The sequence below is a fragment of the Pleuronectes platessa genome, chromosome 6 (assembly GCF_947347685.1).
Source record: "Pleuronectes platessa chromosome 6, fPlePla1.1, whole genome shotgun sequence".
Taxonomy (NCBI): domain Eukaryota; kingdom Metazoa; phylum Chordata; class Actinopteri; order Pleuronectiformes; family Pleuronectidae; genus Pleuronectes; species Pleuronectes platessa.
The window spans coordinates 26,550,288-26,570,745 of NC_070631.1; the positions used below are offsets into that span (position 1 = coordinate 26,550,288).

General features: G+C 42.0%; 1 protein-coding gene across 1 annotated transcript in view; it reads left to right on the forward strand.

Moving 5' to 3' along the window:
- skia (v-ski avian sarcoma viral oncogene homolog a) overlaps positions 1–20,165 on the forward strand; it is a 70,308-nt gene extending 50,143 nt beyond the window's left edge. The window contains exons 2-7 of the mRNA XM_053425038.1: positions 10,464–10,580; positions 11,992–12,104; positions 12,660–12,958; positions 13,159–13,499; positions 15,356–15,586; positions 16,520–20,165. Of these exons, the coding sequence (XP_053281013.1) occupies positions 10,464–10,580; positions 11,992–12,104; positions 12,660–12,958; positions 13,159–13,499; positions 15,356–15,586; positions 16,520–16,708 (1,290 nt within the window). The 3' untranslated portion in view covers positions 16,709–20,165. The remainder of the gene's footprint in view (positions 1–10,463; positions 10,581–11,991; positions 12,105–12,659; positions 12,959–13,158; positions 13,500–15,355; positions 15,587–16,519) is intronic.
- Positions 20,166–20,458: the final 293 nt, after the last annotated feature.

Genomic DNA, 20,458 nt, shown 5'->3' on the forward strand with positions numbered 1-20,458 from the left:
TCCATCTATCCATCTATCCATCTGTCCATACATCCATATAACCATGCATACATACATGGCAAAATGGGCTCAGCATGGTGCTTGTATTGACCCACCATGTCTCCAAATGCATTAGTGTGACCAGGCCCTGCCCACTTAATGCCCAACTACAACAAACACAGCAATCAGTAGATACAGCTGCTGTTTTGTGCAGCATATAGGGAGTTGCTGTCTGCTTGTAAAGACCTAGTGTGTTCAGTGGTTTGTCTAAGAAGCAAGCAGGCCCAGACAGCAGGGCCTGTCAGACGAGGGCCTGGTCTGGAGAGTGACAGTGGCTAGTCATGGTGTCTGAAACCGCTTACAGCTTGACCTAATCCTACCCAGGAGACAGGAAGGAATAGGAGTGTAGCCTCTGCATCGCTATCTGATCTCTGATCTCTGAAAGGCTAGTTGTTTTTTTGTACGGCAAGGGGTTATCATTGGACAGCCAGTTGGAAGGTTAAAAGCTAAAGCATATTAGCCGAAATGTGCTGGTGATCTGTGACTGTTTACTTCTCAAAATATGTTCAAGAATAAAATGTACTGGATGTTAAAGAGAACTGTAGCTGCCATGTTCTCTAAATTGAATATTAGGAGCAAAAATCAACAATCCAGCCCTAGAGGGTATTACAAGGTATGTTTACCACTTGTTGCCCAAAATGCTTTGGGCTAATTCTTAGACTGTCACTGCAGCAGTCGTACAGGGGTCGAGATGGAATGTGTTATCTATAGTGCCAAACATTTCCACTTCTAAAGTTAGAAATAAGACAAATTTTCACCTCACCCAGTTGCTGTGTTTACTTTGAAGCACAAGCTGTAAACACAGACGCACATGGCTGAAGTGGGTAGTCTGACTCATTCATTATGGCCCAATGAGCTGTTTTGTTCACTGTGGCTCAGCACCCCTGCAGGTGCTCCAGTGGATTGGATGTGATTGGTTGTGGTTGAGATTATTAGATGGCCGTTACAGATTCACACCTTCTATTATCCTCTTAACCATCATATCACCTTCACTGTCTCGAGTGCTGGAGGCTTGTTTATGTTATCAGCAATTCATTTACAGCTACTGAGTCACAGCAGACCACTCTTTCATCACCCCAGGAGCCTTTTTATTTATATTCCGGCTGCATCCTAGATGCTTTAACTGAAATGAGAATCAGGTCTTACAAGGCCAGGTTGTAATTCAAATCCTTTGCACTATAGACACAGTTTATCATATGCATGTTCAACAGTTTATCTAAGGAAGAAATATTATCTCTTATTAAAATACATTTGCCTTAATATAGCATTATTTGCTTATTGTCAATGCAATCAAAACACAACACCGAGACATAAGTCTATCCTGTCAAACTCTAACTATATATCCATGATATTATTATTTCTAGAAAATAAAGGTGTATGGTGACATTTATGTAGGAAGTTATTATTTATGATGCACTGTGGCTATGGTAAAACTGTAGTGGTGAACGTTATGTCTGTATGCAGGGGAAATGCTCACTCCGGCTCAGCAGATAATGTCTGTAATGCCAGCAGCTTTTAAAGTCTCCCATGAGGCAGCATCTTTATCAACCCTTGCCCTCCTCCAGCTCTAGGTGTCAGTGAGATAGAGACATAGAGGGCAAGAGGGAGGTTAAGACGTTAATTGGTGGTCTGTCCTCGTCCCTGGTAGTGGAGGGCTCCAGGGATGAGGCTTTAGCAGGCGTAATGATGCCTGTAAGATGAGAGAGGATTTGACTGCAAGCCCTCACCCACCCTTAAATCCCCCTCATCGCCTCTCTGACAGAAGGATCCAGGCACAGAAAATTGCCCCTGCACATGAGCACAAGGACACATGACACACTCAAAACATGGCTAAATATGATCAGCCCTTCCCGTGCCCCACTTTAGGAAGTCTACCAAGACTTTCTGCTAAAAGCAGTTAAGGTGAACGGGTCGTGAACATGAGCGAGGACAACATAAAATCCTTCATGTCAGATTTCAAATTGTTACCGGACAAAATTCCAGAGATCTCGAACCTGTCCCATACCACTCAGATTAGTGGAAATGTCATACAGGAGGAAAGTGTGTGTTCAAAGAATGTGAGGTAGGGAAGGAGTCCCGGAGCACCCACTCATCTGTTTTGCTTGGGGTGTCTATATTAGTGCAGTTAAGACGAGTTGAGAGTTTTCTTAAGGTTTGGGAGGTGATTTATCATTATGTATTGGGGCACGTCTCTGCAGCTTCCCTCTGCTGCTGTGAGCTCTTTGATGTGTGGGAGCGAGCGGGCTTGCTTCTTTTGGTGTGTTAGCATTTGTGTGTCAGTGTGCGTGGGTTAGTGTGACTTCAAACAAGTATACACCAATGTGTGTTTGTGTTTGCGTTTGCACAACACTCTTTGCTGGGATGTCACATGTTAAGGCATCTGCTGCAGTGCAGGCTGGACTGGGGTACCCGAAATGCCTGCTGGTATTTCAGTGCCCCATAAGTAATACTAAGAAATCAGACTACCAGTTTGTGTGTATGTGTGTGTGTGCATGTAAACCCTCTCCCTCCATGCCAGCTGGCAGCAGCATCCATGCCCACACACACCTTCCAGTGCTATTTATGTATTTGCTCAGCCATGCGACTTAACCCTTTCACAAGCAACCTCAACCTTAGGGCACGTAACACTCCAAGCAGAAATATGCCCTATGCCCTGCATTCCCCGATCCTGCACACATACATGTACTCATCCTTCACTCACACACACACATGCTTGCAAGCCTGCATTTGGCATACACACACACACACCCTACACCCCTTGTTACCCATAATTCACATCTGGTTTCCTTTGAAACGAGCCAGTTTTTTGCACCAATGCAAATAAAAAGAGCCATCAGCAGATCTTTCCTTAATCGGGCCTCCGTACAACCTTCTTCTGTGCAGAGAGAAAACGTAGGAATTCTCTTCTTTTCTACACTGCTCCACAGCTCTGATGCCAAACCAAAATCTGGATCATCACAGCCCCTCTCAATCAAGCCAAATCCTGAAAATAGTTAGATTCTATTATTGTAAGAAATCCATAAATTGGGAACTACAGGCCTTTGATTTGTTTTATACCATAAACAGATATAGTATATGGCTAGGGAAAATGAAGTTTATCAGCACCACTTAGAATAAGGGCTTAGTTTGTCATCTAATATTATGAATTATGAGGCATTTAGCCGACTGTAAATGAGATTTGACATATATTCTAAAGTGCAGGCATACACACATACACACTCGGATCAATGGAAAATGTCCATTAGTGTATAAATGAAAAATGGAGCCAATTGAGTTATCCTGCTTTTAGATGACTCTAAAACATTTGTGTTCTAAGATCATGAATGGAACATTAAATTCTTTTCCATTCCATTTAAAGACTGATGTGGTTTGAAAGCAATGCTTAAGACATAAACATGCTTTTAAAACTGCATTTTTTCCTGTCGTTTGTTGATATGGTTTTTAATATCTGCCTGTTTGTGTGATCCACCCTCAAATAATTATTATCATGACTGATCAATATTGTAGAAATGATAAAACCAAATACGTCAACATGTTGTGGTAATTTTGCCTCAAGTCCACTTTAATGAGAGTAAATATGTGAGGAAAGGCACGAAATATTTTAAATCTCATAAACCATCCGCCCAATGCTTTTTCTTTTTTACGTTTTCTTTCCAAGATATAGCCTTAATGTACATATATAAGGCTTAATTTAGTAAAATATGGATTTCCATCATTTGTCACACCTACATTTTGTTATTGGCTTCAAAAACCCCATGCTACAGAAAAAGGCCAAATTATGAGACATTGCACATTTGCATGTTGCACACACACTGCATTATGCACTTCCAGCATATCGGTATAACTTGTTATATAAGCATTTGATCAGTATAAAAACTGCAAAAGGCAAAAAATGGGCGGAAAAGGAAAAGCTATGGAAAAGTCCAGCTGTATTTACTTACCCCCACCCCACGTTTTCCATTTTACGTTTCTGAGCTTTCCGTCTCCTCGGTGGGCCGATCCCTGGCTGTGTCTGGCTGAGGAGAACTAGTCTTGCACCATTCCCACGGAAAGGGTTGCCAAAGCAAATTTGGCGAGAGGAAATGGAGACCCTGCTCCCTTCCCAAACCTCCCAATCTCTTCCTTTTCCTTCTCTTTCTCTCTGTGTGTGTATTCATGGCTGTGCAGCATGGCCTCTAGGCAGCAGTGGGAAGGCTTGCGGTGCAAGCGGAGTCATTTGTTGCCTTCCCTCCTTACTTTTACTCTGGTTTTCCATTGCATATTACTGTCGTCAAGTAAAATCTTTGGCGCTATCCACATTGGAATTTCAGTTGTGAAAATTCTGTGGCTAATGGGCCCATTTGAGATCCATTAGACAAACTTGTTTTGGTCGAGCTAAAAATCAAGGCTGCTTGTCTTTATTTCCTTGTGGATAAGCAGGACTTTGATGTGAGAAATCCTCTGTTTGTGTGTCTGACTGATGCTCTCTGTTACGACTTGATCACCTACCACAAACACTTTATTGAAATTACATCAGTACCAGAACTATTTTATTCTACAACATGATGCGTAAATAAAGGAGACAAACCATCACTATTCACCATTATCAAAAGAGACTGCTATAACATGAAGCAAGTTATGTACACAAGACATATTTCATTCTTAGTCAGCAGTTAATGTAAGGATATTTTTACAACACTTTGACTTACTCAAAGACATATTTGATTGCAAATTGAAAGGTTTTGTTTTTGGCAGATGTTCTTGGTTCTTTTTCAGTTGTTACAAGTGTGACCTTTAGCCCAGCTGGTGACAGCTGCTCTGGGAGGCTTCTCCTCTGTTTTGTCTACTAGCTCCTCTGGACTCTTCCTGGAAGTGAAGACCACACGAACAACAGCAGACCTGCTGCCATAAAATGTCCCTGGGGAATGTAAATACTGATATATAAGGAACTAAAATTGAATTTGTAGTGCTATACTCTCTGTCCAGTAAACTGCTGGGAGGTGACACGAGAGCAAGAGTATTTTGTCTGAGAAGCGGTGTCAATACATGCTGTTTGGGAGAAAGACTGAAACAAATTATTTTTTTAAGTAGCATGGGAATCTAGGAGAAGCTTGCCTGCTTATGGGATAAGATACATGTAATGTGAAGGAGAGGTGGTACAGCCAGGTACTGCTGGGGCCTCCTCTCTTTAAACAGCCACCTGACAATCTGAACATCTTCCATTTTTCTGCGCACACATGCATTTGCCTGGAAGGTGTCTTTGCCGAACACTGTCCTCAACAAGTTAATACTTGCTTGTTATAATTCCATACTCAAAGTGAATAAATATAGTTAAAAAATAGTAATTTTTTTTGCTGAGTACTGTAAAATTACTCATCATTAAATCCGAGTGAATATTAGATGAGGTGATTTCAAGTGTAGTCAGCAAACCAGTTATTCTTGAAGTCGGAACTCTGTCTCAGCAAGACCGACAACTGTAGACTCCTGAATAATAACATTAATTTTGTCAATGCGCAGTGTAGTGCTGCAATTGCTTGACTGTAACTATGTAAAGTGTTTTTGCTATTAACTTGTCTGAAGACAGAGGCCCCATTGTTCTCTCTGACTCCTCAGCCAAGGGGGCGATGGTAGGATGAACTAGTTGCCAAAATTTGAGCTGTGCGTGTGTGTAACCCACAAACGCACAGTCGAGGAATCTCACTCGAGTGAGCAGCCACGGTGCTCGCTGTATTTTTATCCTGCTCACACATTCACATTCATCACAGTCACATTCATACAGACAAACGTACAAGTCATTCTGAATGAGGAATTAGCATAAACAGGTGGTGAAAGTTCAACTGTCCGGACAAACAACTCACCTTTCCAACACTGCCCAAAGCAATTCAGCATATATAAAAACTGCTAAAGCCTCAGGGGGAAACTAAAATCCTACATGCAGCTTGTTTGCTTGCTCAAAGGCCAACAGCTCATAAATTCAGCCTGAGCATCCCTGCTCAGTCTTTTTTATTTTTTTGCATAAACAGTGGGCTGACGTGTTGTCTCACACCTGTTTGTTTCCCAGCATATGTGGAGTTTTTGTGGCTGTTTTGTTTGAGGTGAGCTAAGCTCTCACTCTGCCTCCAGGAAGGGCCCCACCCTTTCCACCACCATGGGCCCCTTAGTAAGACATGCAGGGAGGCCAAAGTCAGGTCACAGGCAGGGTGCGGCTCCGGAGTACAGAAAGAGTCAAGAACACAGGTTGTTTGCCCTTTCATCTTGAACCAGTACTGGGGGATGTTGGGTTAGGCAACCTGTTTAGCACACCTACAAGCCATGTGGTCTTGACACTGAGTCGCATTATGCGGTCAAAGCAGACATGATTTCTGGCAACTGTGGCAAGTGGTATATTCAAGAACACCAAAGATATAGTCAGCACAGGATAAACCTTTTCAACAGTTTAATATTGAACTAGATATGAAAGGCTTGTTATTTTTTATAAGGTATTTATTTTTTTCTAAAACAAATGTCCCTAATTACTGCCTAGGAATTTACAAGTTCCTGTTTGTCGTTATATTCTAATGGAAAGGATTTGGTTTACCCAAACTTCTTGATGTCTGTGTCTTATTTTGCTTGCTTTCTTTCTCTGCGACTGGAGTCCTGCTTGTTTGTAGAGGACATCCGGTAATCTATGGCACAGGAAACACACTCAGACAGACAAGATGAATAGAAACCAAGAGGAGGTATAGTGTCAGAAATAAATAAGCATGGAAGGGAGGGGCGTTGGGGGAGGGCATAAATGAAAATGACAGACACTATCAAGAAGCAGATTATGTGTTACCTAATGACAAGCTGTCTGTCAGAGTGTCTCCATTCAAAGCCGCTAGGATTTGGTGGCTTTTTGTTGGTGACACTCCTGTTTTCAACACGGTAAGAAGTCTTACATCAAACTGTCCCTGAGGCAAGTTTCACCTCAGCCTGGAGCTTATTCCCCCAGATCAAGTTGTCAAAAGACTGATTTTATAAAGCACAAACTCCCTCGCACAACCTCTCCAGCAGAGATAGAACAGAATACCCTTCATTTCTAATGAAGTGAGACTGATCGGATGCCTTTTTGGGGTGTTTGACATAGATGTCTGATGTTTTTTTGGTGGCCTTTTCTCCAATCTGCCATTTTATGCCTCCACCAATTTCTTGGATGATGTTTGTTCAGCAGAGGAAAAACCTCTCAATGAACTCTCTCTTTACTGACTCACTTCTGCCTCTTCAGTTCACCAGCTCACATAATCAACCCTCCTGATTTGTTCAAAAAGGTACATCAGAATAAAGAACCCAGTGTAACAAGCTGTGCTTCCCCAGCGAGGGACACCTTGGCATCTGACAGTGTTTCACAATGTTCACAACTTGAAGAGAAAAAATATAATTGAACTATACATAAGGTCAACATAGTGAAGGTGCAACAAAGTTTCACTTCCCGTTGTATTTCTGACAGTTATGTAAGTTTTCTGTATACTGACTGTAACCATACATTCCTCATCAGATTGGATTTAATATGGATATATTTCATAGAGGTCTTATACAAATCGATTTGAATGACCTTATCATGTGGGAAACATTTATAAATCAACCTTTATTTCCTTCATAAATGTCCACATGCTGAGGGATAACAGCACTTACTGATAAAGAACGTTTGAAAAAGACGGCAGGAAAGGTGGTTTTGCAAAGAGATAGAACACCCTAGCTGCATTTTGTTAAAAGACAGTGCTGTTCATGGTGTTGTTGTCTGGCTGTGATAAACAGCAGTGGCCTGCAGACAGAGGAAGTGTTCTGAAACTGTGAGGGTTTCAAAAGGCACAGACAGTCTTCAGCCGAGAAGACTGTTATCACCCCACCCATCCTGTCGCAGCCACACATACACACAGAGCCATACTAACATACGTGTACACCCACATCCACTTGCCCTGACACGTGCTCACACATGGGCCCCGGCGTGAGGCCCCATCTATGGCAGCTGAGACAAGCCCGACACTTTCAGTTTCCACACCTTCGGGGATTTGTGAGTTTCTCATGCAGCGAAAAACTATAGTCCTAAATGCTATGTGTGAAATTAAGGTTGTATATCAGCATTTTACGGATATGTGCTTCAAAGGTCAAGCACTGATATTTTTTGCAATATTATTCAAAAAATGCTCTCCCACAGAGCACAGGAACTTTTAACCGGAAGCAGGTTTAATAACCATAAAATGATATTTGACTTTTAATAAAAGGCCAATGCCAGCCTCCCAGACTGCAGTGTAATACCACTGCATCGATATTATGAAGTGTCATGTTGGCACTGGGAAGTGTTGGCACAGAGCACATAGACACGCAGTCTGAGCACGTCTGACACACACCTCACCTAATCGGAAGGCCTTATCTTGGAAGTGTGACATCCTGTCTATGCGGTGTAATCCAGCCTGAATCGTGAGGAGGTGGGATGCGTTGTCACACACACACATACATTTTTTGTGTGTCTTATAAGTTAGCCCGGCTCTTTCTGTAAGTCAGAGGCTTTTCAGAAGAGCCCGGTCTAGTTTCCATGAAAAGTGTCTCACTCACCCCTCGTTCAGGGTCTGAGTGTGTATGCATGTTCACGTGTGTCTTTTGGTTTCATGCCGTCTGCCACAGTCCCCCATTGGATACTGTTTAATCCCAGGGACCCATATAGGAATATCACACAATGGGATCATTTTAAGTGAATCAAATTATATTCGAACTTAACCATTGCTCATTTTTGCACTAGATCCCTTAAACCCATCCCATGGGACCCTAAGCAGCAGTGCCACAGACATCACAGGGGTGCTTTTAAAAATTAGGAATTCCCACCCCGGCTGTCTTTTTGCCTCATGTCTGACAGTCCCTCTGTTCAGTAATCGAGACATGCAGATTTCTCACTCCCTGAACCTCCCCCCCTACCACCACCACCACCACCTCCCAAGCTCAGCCAGTAGAGCTCAGCTGCCAATTCTGTTGACCTCCGACACTCTCTATGGGCAACATTACCGGGGCCGGATCTCACCCTGATGGAGAGCCGCTGCGTTGGCAACTGGTAATCCACGAGACAAGGATTGGCACGTGGCATAGACAGTCTGCCCTGAGGCAGCGCTCTGTGTGTATGTGTGAGTTCTGGGCTGAACTGCAGGGACTAGTCTCTTGCCTCTAGCCCTTTGCTGCCCTGCTATATAGGACATATCTCTTTATGCACACAGACCTACCAAGCCCAGCCATGTTAAAAAATTTTCCCCCTGCTGAAATACTGTTGGTTTGACAAGAACTTGCCCAGATCTGCATCGCATGTGTGACCTCCACTCCAACACAGGACCTCCAAACACTGAAAAGTGTGAAGTGTGAAAATCATCAAGCATTTATAATATCACAAGAAGTAAACACTAACAGATCAGTAGTCGGTATGCTTTGCTCCACATGCTAAATTACTAACTATTTAAAGCTTTAACGAGTGCTGTTTTATAAACTGTAACCCACAAAATGTCCCATTTGAGGTAGCGTCATTTTAACAATGTATCTGCAAGATTATTAAGCCTTAAATAGATAATTGAAAACAAAGAAAGTTTTATTTATCATTATCTACAGTGATAGCGTTTGTATGTGTGTGTGTGTGTGTGTGTGTGCGTGTGCGCGTGTGTGTTTGTGTGCGCGCGTGTGTCTGTGTGTGTGTGTGTGTGTGGTAGCTAGTGACAGCCACAGCTTGGGGAGGCTGAGGTCATAGCCACAAAGCCAGCCAGAAGGGAGGTAGAGAAACAAACCACTACTTGTCTGTATGTATGGGTGTATCTGTGTATGATAGACACACACACACACACACACACAGAGACAGACAGACACTGCCCCTGTCACCTCTTGCCTCCTCTCTTGGCTGCCCATGAGCAAACATGATGTGTGTGTGTGTGTGTGTATGTGCGTGTGCGTGTGCGCGCGTGCGTGTGTGTGCGTGCGTGTGCGTGTGTGCAACTTAATAACCCTGAAACAACTTCCCAAGTCTCAGACAGACACACAAATACACACAAAGTCAACACCACACCTAAATTTAAACACAGTCACACTTCCAGCTATCAGACAGCTCCATTGGCACTCCCCTATCAGGCATCCACACACACACACACACACACACACACACACACACACACATACACACACACACACACACAGACAAAGCTATTGGTCTGTCTGGCACTATTGGGTGCATTTTTTGTTCAGTGACACTGACAGCCCTAGCCAACTGGGCAACCTGTGGTGCGTCATATCAGATTGGAAAACCTATTGACCTGAATGTGTCTACTGTTTGACATAGTAGAGATCTGGTTTGATTTATGATTGCAGGATTTTGACTGAAGGGAATATGACCTGACTTCGCTTGTACTAGCTGACCTGCAATTTTGAAACTTAAAACAAATGTTCTTTGTCTCTTCCAGCCATCTGATCCCATCCCGATCAAAAGGTCCAAACTTGAAGACTTCCCATCGCCATCCCCTCTGGCCGACAAAGAGAAGCAGCTCGACTGGCTACAATCCCTGTCCGCCCCAACTAAGGTTGGTGTTGCTAAACTCAGAACAGAGATGATGATAATGATGTATAGTGCATGAGATGAGATGTCTTGTAATATTATACAGAAGTTTTCAGATGAGGGTAGTGCTTAAATTTAGATTTGGCAAGCTGTGCTAACAGAGGGGGGTAACTGTAGATGCCATAAGCTGCACAGATTCGCTTACTGAGATGAAGCAAAGTTTGAGAGCAGTGAAAGAGAATATTACCACAAAATAAAGATGGATGTCCACTGTAAAGATCAATATTCTCAGGAAAAAAAAGTGTCTACCCTGCAGACTGTATTCAACAATTAATCTTCCTACTGACCCCTCTCCAGTCACCCAACACATCTAACTCTATAGAAGACCACAATGATGACAGGCCCATTCACATCCTTTTAATCAAGGGACTTTTGACCACATTAAAACCACAATGGACTACATTAGGACAACTGCAAAGATTTACTGCAACCTGCAGCACATTGTAACACCAATAAATCAATGTTTATATCAAGCCCTGGAATATTCGACTGTTGGATGCCTCATCATTTTTATGTGAAACCCATCTCTGTGGAACCATACCCAAGGTCAAAGAGAGGTCAACAGTGACAGGTGTTCGAAAGCGCCTTCATTTTGCCCTAATGATCTAAATAATCAGATAATTTCATCACTGTTTGTTTTTTGTGTGGAGGCTTGTTCAACTTGTTATAAAAGAAACCAGTCGGACTATAAACAGTGAATGGCAAACAAAAGAGACTTGGCCCGGATATCCACTGTCTATACTGGAAGCCACAAAATATTAGCCATTGCCCCAAAGGGTAAATCGTCATCATACGATAGCCAAGATTGCATTGTCTCAGAATCAAAGTTGTTCATTGTGGATCCACAAATTCACACATTGAAATACAACATATAAATGTGAGAGGCTAACCCTACACTAGGGCTGGGTAACCACCCGCACTACTTTATACCCTGGAATGTGTCATGTATTATGGAAACCATCACATACTCAATTTTAGCAGTGAAAACCACTCAAGATTCATATTCTTGTTCACTTATTCTTTGACCAGATATTTTCCTGATTTCAATCAAACCCAATTGTAATTATAAAATATTTAATAATAATATGTAATATTAGGGTTAGGGCTAGGGATACTAGTATCTGTAGGACATGTTTTTGTCTCTGTTAAAAGTATAGTTCACAGAAAAATGAAAATTCCCTCGTTATCTACTCACCCCTATGCCGATGGAGGGGTGGGTGACGTGTTTGAGTCCACAAAACCCATTTGGATTCTCAGGGGTAAACAGTGTTGCAGCAGAAATTTAACAACTGTCACTTAGCGTTCTGGTTGCAGTTATACAAAAAGTGATTTTTTTACTGCTTGTGATTCAAAGTACCTTTTTTTGTTTTTTTCAGGGGCTTAACTGCATCCAGCCCAGACAGAGACCCTCAGCTTTCAGGCCCTGGTCCCCCCACATATCTGCTGATAAGGACCCCACCAATCACCCCCTGGCCCTGCTGAGAGACAGGTGAGTCCACCAAAGGACAGCCAGATCAAAAACATAAGACACTTTCCCCAAACAGCAGTTAACTTCTACTAGAAATTGAATTAATCAGTAACCGGGAAATATCTGAACGCTAAGAGGAGCTTTAACTACAAGAAGTAGTAGCCATTTGTTGAGCTGGATCTGGTGAGCTCCCAGCATACTCCCTCACTTTTCTGGGTGGGCTGGTTTCACAGAGGTCAAATCCGACTGTACCACAGCTTCCCACACGATACCATTCAAACACATTTGACACACACTCATAATGTGGGCACCCACTTGCCATGGTGCTGCCAGTACAGGCAGCATCATATCAGAGTTGATCTGGACCAGTGTCTCATGAAGTGGGAGGAAACAGCTACAGGCACTTTATTTGAACGTTTCTCTACCCTGGTTTGCAGAGGCTGGACCCTGCAATGTGGTTGAGGTTCTATTGACTTGGATATATAGTTCTACTGTTGTTAATGAATTGATCTTGATTTGGTTTATTACATTTAAACATAATAATACATACAATTAAATTGTCTCATTTTCTCTTAGCTTCTACAACTGCAAGAGTCTGGAGAATGGTGTAGCCCCCAATGTTTCCCTCACACCACAACCCCTGAGTAAGGTGGGTCCCATGTCCCCATCATTACCCAGCACCTCCCATCCAAGTGGAGGTGAACCCCCAGGTGAAGGAGCCAACTCGAGGCCCCGAAAGAGAAGAGCCACAGAGGAGCTCCAGCCACCAGTGACTGAGGCCCCCTGCCCGCTTTCCTTCACTGCCAGCAAGCCACCACCACCTCAGGAGGACAAAGACTCTGAGGTGGAGATTGAAGTGGAGAGCCGGGACGAGTGTAAGTTTTTCATCTTTTCAGCTATGAGACGTGTAAAGATCATTTGTTACAAGGCTGGACTGGCCAGCAAAGGTTGTCAGATTTAACAAGATTAACCAAATCTTGACACCTAGAGAACTTACAGCTCATTTCCAATAGCAGCACATTTTAGTTTGTCCACTAACCTCATCCTCTTTCTCCTCCCTGATCTCTCCCACCAGTTACTTCGTCCCTGTCCTCCCTGTCGTCACCATCTTTCACCTCATCCAGCAGCTCAGTCAAGGACTTGAGCTCACCATGCGCCCAAGGGCCCATTTGCACTGTCACGTCAGCCGAGGGCACTACCCCTACAGCTGCTGCACCCATTGCACCCCTTGCAGCCCCCGTGACCCCTCCAGAGCTGGGGCTGGAGTCGGAGCTGGAAAGCCTAAGGCAGGCACTGGACAGCGGACTGGACTCTAAAGAGTCAAAGGAGAAGTTTCTGCATGAGATTGTGAAGATGAGGGTGAAGCAGGAGGAGAAGCTGGGATCGGCCTTGCAGGCCAAACGCAGCCTCCAGCAGGTAAAGTTTCATTCATAAGTCTTTAAAAAGAAGTTTGACTTGAAAGAATCTCTCTGTGCTGTCAAATGAGAACATTGATGTCAGTCTCATTTGTGTGTGTTGAGTGCCGAATAAGGTCTGAGGAGTCGTTGGTCCTGGTCGGCAGAAACACATAGCTAACACATAGATCTGCAGACTAGACATAGACCTTGCCTTGCTTTGTCACTGACCTGACATTTTAATGGAAATATGTTTAAGTCATACATTGTTGAGACTTTTTAACTTAACCATTTAACCCTTTTTTAAAATTGTAAAATTAGAACAGATTTTGCTTCTGGAAAAAGATTTAAAACAATATTAATTCAGAAAGAGTTGCATCTTGACAAACACTATTTAGTTTGACCTGAACTTATTTCACGCACACTTGCCAATGGAAGATTTTATAACAGCTCCACCAAAGACAATGTAAAAGGCATGTGGAATGTATTTCTAATTATCATACCACAGGTAGGAGTTGATTCAACCAGACTAAGCTCCCTGTCATTCAATGCCACCAATTAGTCACATGTGTCAGTGTAACTCTATATAGAAGTTGTGATTATCTGTTTGGTAAATAATAAAAAAGAACACCTATACAAACTGTGACTCATACACGTTTCCTATGTTGCCAATAGCAACAGCCTATTATCAGTGTATAGCCATCTTTATTCAGTTCTACAACCCCAGTGATTAAGTGTCACTATTCTTCCACTTATATGCTATATTTACATAGTATATGATTTAGCTGGAGTGAACGCACCATGATGTGTGTCACTGTTGACTGAGAGAATGAGATTTCCCAGCCTAAGCAGCCAATGACAACTCATACAATCCTTTAGCCTCCCCTAGCTTTTTAGAAATCAAGTCAGCAGAAACTTTTCAAAGTTGGCAAACTGAGGAAATGACTTTAGCTCAGACATCGGAATGCAGAAGTAGAGTCTTTATCACTGTCCGCAAAGCTTAGCATGAGTTGGCAAGTGATAACAACGACAGCGGATGTTGCTGCAAAGGGAAAAGCCAGACTTCTATTTCTTTTTTTGGTCTTGGACTGAGAACAAGAAAGTGCAGACGAAGAAGTTTGTGTGGGAGCAAGAAAAGGGACTCCAGCGCGACGGCATTCCACTTTCACTTTCCGTCCGTGTTGAGAGGAGCTGTGCAGAAGCAAGGCGAATCCAACCAACCAAAAGTTAAATCAATGGGGTCTTACTTTAAAAGAAGTCACTGGTATAATTCCTGCTCTGCTACTCTACTTAGATTAACTAACTCTAACCCTGTTGGTATTCATAGAGTTCTCATGTAAAGCCTCTGCAGAGTATTGGGTGTGATGGGGATTGTTTCTTTTCACTCTTTTTGTGAGAACTAACAAAGCTTGATGACAGACATGTTTGTCCCAACTGCTAGGTTCCCATGAGAAGAGTATGGGCGTGTTACCACTACACTCTCTCTCTCTCTCTCTCACAAACACACACACACACACACACACACACACACACACACACACACACACACACACACACACACACACACACACTTTCAGTGATTCAGAGGAAGGAAACCTAACTTTTAGTCAGCCCACAAGTTGCCCTCACCCCTGACTTGTCTTAGTGTAAACGGACCCTGCAGCCTTCTGTAATAAGTCACCGCTCTTGGGTGTCAACAGCTCAGAGTCGGAGTCAAACAGCCATTCGACAGATACTGTATATCCACTGTATAAGCACTTTGGGACACGTTATGTTAAACGACAAATTTTGTTTTCTATGTGTTTAATTATGTACGTTTAAACCCCACATAGGCTGAGTCTCTCCTTGATGCTAACATCTACAATCTCCTCTTTCCAGGAGTTAGAATTCTTACGGGTGGCCAAGAAGGAGAAGCTGCGGGAGGCAACCGAGGCAAAGCGGAACCTGAGGAAGGAAATCGAGCGTCTGCGGGCCGAGAGCGAGAAGAAGATGAAGGAAGCCAATGAGTCGCGGATCCGTCTGAAGAGGGAGCTGGAGCAGGCTCGACAGCTGAGGGTCTGCGACAAAGGCTGCGAGGCAGGACGTCTTCGCGCAAAATACTCAGCACAGGTGGGTTACTGTGCATGTGGAGGTTGCTTATGAAGGATTTAAGCTAGGCTTTAAGAACCTTTCACCCTTTAGGCTTATTGTTTTTAAAGATATGATGATACTTAAACATGAGAATATATTTGAGAAACAGGAGACATGGGTAGAAATGAAACAAGACAGGCCCATGCATGGAGGCAGACACTAACAGTCCAATGTGTGCAAAGTCTAGACAACACCCTCAGAGTAATTGCAGTGTTTCACTCCCTTAAATACTCTCAAGGTCAGCAGAGGAGAAGGCAAGAAAAAAAAAAACATTTCCTCTTCCACAGTCAAAAATAAATGGGTGTAGCTCCAAGTGCACAGACATGTAAGTCCCCCACCGAAAGGAAACAGGAAGAGATGGCGACTTCCCTCAAGCACCATGGGAAATGCAGATTAGACAAAACAAGAGGGAGGTTATGCTCTCCAACTGCATCTGTGTGCCTCCTGCAGAGACTGCAGTCGCCCTCAGACAGCTGTCGTCAAGATGTTTTTGATGTTTTCAGAATCTTCTTGTCAGTTACCATTGTCCTCTCCGATGAATTTGACTAAATCAGACACCTATTTCAAGGCACCAGCTTGATACCGCATCCCAATTCGGACTCAGGAATATTCATGTAATTGGATCACAGAAGACCCTTAATTTTCAAATTGAATTTAACACAAACATTATTACATAGTTAACAACATGTGTCATGTGATCATGGCATCAGGCCTGCAGAAGGAAACCCTGGACACTGGTGAGAGGGCTGTAGGACTCTATAGTGTGCCAACAGCCACTTGAAAGATATAGTTCCTTGAGCTGTGTATGGAAGATGGTTGTTTAGAAGAGTGGTTGGATCATTCTCCTCCAAACCGTCCTGGAGTTAGCTCTGTTCTGTTGCATGACTTCATCTGTTTCCATGTGTTTACCAGATCGAGGACCTCCAGATTAAGCTGCAGCACGCCGAGGCCGACCGCGAGCAGCTCCGAGCCGATCTGCTGCATGAGCGGGAGGCCAGGGAGCACCTGGAGAGGGTTGTAAAGGAGCTACAGCAGCAGCTCTGGCCCAAAACCAACGTTGACAAGGACGGGACGCCCATGGACACGCTTGCGGACAAGTAACCAAGCAGCTTAACTCACAGCCCAACCATTCACCCCACTCGCCATGATCCCCAACTTCATCTGCCTGTCAGACCACAACCATACACAGGAGTCCTGGGCCAGCTGCATCACCCCACTGTCCATTATGCTCGCCCTCCAGAACACAAAACTCAAAGACTCTCGCCCTCTGACCAGAGACGGAGAGATAAGACGAGGACCTGTGTCCATGCCCATGAACAGTCAAGTGAATGTTTCCTTTGGAGAATGACTGAAAATAGTAAAGTACATTTCTGCAACATGGAAGCATGTGTTTCTAAATCAAGCACCGACTTGCACCTTCCACACTCACAGAACGTTAAAAAAACTGGATCTCAAGGATTACATGACACATGTATAGCACAAAAACGTGGTTGTGCCTGGATTTTCTCTGACAGAGAATGAAGTGAGACTTTTGGACACACATCCATGATAATTAATGCTGAAAGACGATCATCTTATATAAGAGCTACACAGCTGTTTAGAGGTGTTACAGCAGTGCAGCTTGGAGGGCTCACACTCAACTGGCAGTTCCCCGAAAAAGTCTCCATGGCCGTCCCCGTCATGGTGAGATATGAGGAGGATTTTAAAGACATTATAAGCTATTTAAGAGACTACATAGCGATATGTAAAGAAAAGATAGTTACTTTGTTTCTCTGTGCTCATGGAGTTTAAAAATATAAAAGAAACAAACTCATTAGAGGATGAACAAAACAAGCAGTTGAACTCTCCACAGTTCCACCGTGGTTTTGTCGGGTTTTCAGGAAGCCATCGCCGCCCACTGAGGGGGAGAAGCATCGAGTGTGAAGTTAAAGTTGAATCAGTATGTTTCTCTCTTTGCATCGAACCCTGGATTATATACTGGTAATAAAAACATGCCATGGTAAAGGCACCTTCTTTTAGTGAGCACTTTGTTCGGATGATCAATAACAATATCCATCTCAGCGGTTTTCACATCAAGTCACAACTGGCATGTTTTTACTCCAGTTGGCTCCATCATGTATGAAATCATAGTGGACTCAGGTGGGGCATCCTTAGCAAGAACCACAAAATGTTCATTTGAATTAAATTAAGGTGTGTAAATATAAATATCTGTTCTTTTCCTTTTTCCTTTACAATAATAAGTCGCACTTTGTCATAACAGAAATACTGTTTTAATGCATTGTACTCCCACTATTGTCTTCAATCTTTCTTTGAAAGCATCATCTTATCGTGACTGCTACCATATAAATTCAGTAAGCATTTTGTTGATTATATGCATCTCAAATAAAAAATCTGTTTTCTTAAGACAAAGTATTGTAAATAAAGAAAAAAAGGCTCTACCTGTTGCTTGCTGATGCAGTCTGGGATTGTTTGAAATTCTTTCTCGACACACTCCCGTTTTTTGTAATATAATGACACAACTGTCGCTTCAGCACCAAGTTAACACATGTAACAAGTTTGACAGAGAAAGTTCACTAACAACTTACTGTACGACACCGTGTTGAGTTTTTATTGGAGCCTGAACAAAAAATCAGATGGTCAAAGATTCAAATCAGATTCAATCCAAATGGCAGAGACCATGACTACGCCTCCTCACAGTGGGTACAATGCAATCAGAATGTACATTGTGTTAATTCTAATTTTTCTTTGGTTGTTGATGTTGTTTTTTAAACGTGGAGATATTTTATTGCTCGTCTGTTATGTTCCCTTTTTTCAATAGAAAACTCATATTTTCTTTATGCATGAACTTTGAGAAAGTTTGCCATACATATAGTCGGTTATTGGGCATTTGATACTGTACATGTAAGGGTTTTTTGTGTTATTCAACATAAAGCAATTTATCTTATTTACGAGAGGAAGAAGACTTTAAAAAAGCAACAAACTGTTGCAAATGTTTTTTTAAGAAAAAGAAAAACTTCACACTTGAAAAAAACTAAAGACATGAAAAAAAAAAATGCAATGCTGGACAACCTCAAGTGCCTGGATGTGGGCGAAAGGTTTCCAGAGTAAGAAAAAATGATGATGAAGCTGTTGGGGCGGAGCCTCTCATCAACTTCCTGTTTGCAGGTTTTCAAATTAAATGACCCTCCCTCGCTCAGCAGCTCTTTTTTCAGTATTCCTAAAACCAACCAGTTTACAATTTTTTTTCTTTTTCAATGCAGAGAACAATTGAACAAAGGCTAGATGCTTGAGGGTTTTTTTCCCTGAATGAGGGCTTTTTTTAAATTAATCTGAATACAATGATATGCATGTTCAAAACATTTTTATAGAACATCTTTAAAAGCCACTTGCTTCGGTGAATTGTTACTTTTGGTTGTACATAAAGATTTAACTGTTTGTTCCCAGTTTGCTGACTTGTCCAGGGGCGGACCGGTCAAGTATAATAAAGAGGGCATTATGTCGAAGGCCCATTTCTTATTCAACATTACCGATATTGCTCAGAGGACGACACTGTGTCTGTCACCTTGACAGACCTAAAATTGGTACATTTTGTAGTTGTTTTTACACTCAAAAGAATTGATAGCCAATGTGTAGTTTACTTTACTCATGGTTTTCTACAAAATAAGGGAGACAATAATGACATTGGCTCTTCACTCTCCCAAATAAAAAGAAAAAAGCAGTTTAACAACGTCTTGTTTTCTAAAAGAGAATCATTTTGCTAAATAATGGACAGCAAAGCAGCAATAACAGTCCATATTAATAGACAAATAATAGCCAGTGTGAAGATTTGAATAAGGATTTTCAAATGTAAATATTTTTTCTTTACAATATTGTATAATATATGTACATGGTGTTTCCTTTTTCAAAAATAATTTCTTTCTTACAATAACTGTCTTGTTTTTTTGGGGGGAATTTGTGTTTTAACTGAGATGTTTCAAAAACAGTAAATGCAGTGCGTAAGAGAATATTCCCTTCATAAACATGTTAACCCATTTCTTTTCATTTTTTACTGTAGAGTCTTTATATTGAATGACTTTTATTCACCAGTTCATATATATTTTTAACAGTATGTTTAGTATCAGATAGCTGACCTGTGCTATGGGTTACACACACACACACACACACACACACACACATGACTAAGCCACTTTCTGATTGTTTCTCCCTAACCCTCATGTATCTTTTTAGCCCTGTGCTGCTGCTAATACTATATAAACCTTACAATTCTAGAATTATTTTTATCTAAGAGGTAAATGTAAGCTTTCCCATTTATTAATACCACATATACAGTATGGAAAAAAGCTTGGCTTGTTTATCTATATCCCCTGTTTCCCTCATCTTTTCACACCTTTGTCCTCATCTCTCCATTATCTCCCTTCCCCTTCTCTCACGACACGGACTATATTGTAAAGTAAAGGACTTTATGAGATTATGTTTGAAAATAGCTATGCTTATATACTACAATGACTGAATGTACAGTGTATAGATGCATTACCAGAAATAAAGTTGTTTGTCCAGATCCACTGTCACAGTTTCTTATTAATGCTGCCTCTTTTAATTCACCTCATTCACCCGTTCTGCTCCTATTAAATAGACAGAGACAATGTATTCGGAGCCCTTTTAAATGTTACATGTTGAAATCTGATTTTTTTAATTATTTTTAAACATCAAACATAAAATAGAGAAAAAACAATAAAGCACAATACATTAAAAAAAACATGTACACTAAACTTAAAATATATATCTTGATCAATTTTGTTTTATCCCCTGATATAAAATTTAGCTAATTCAATATGGTCAGTGTAGTAATAG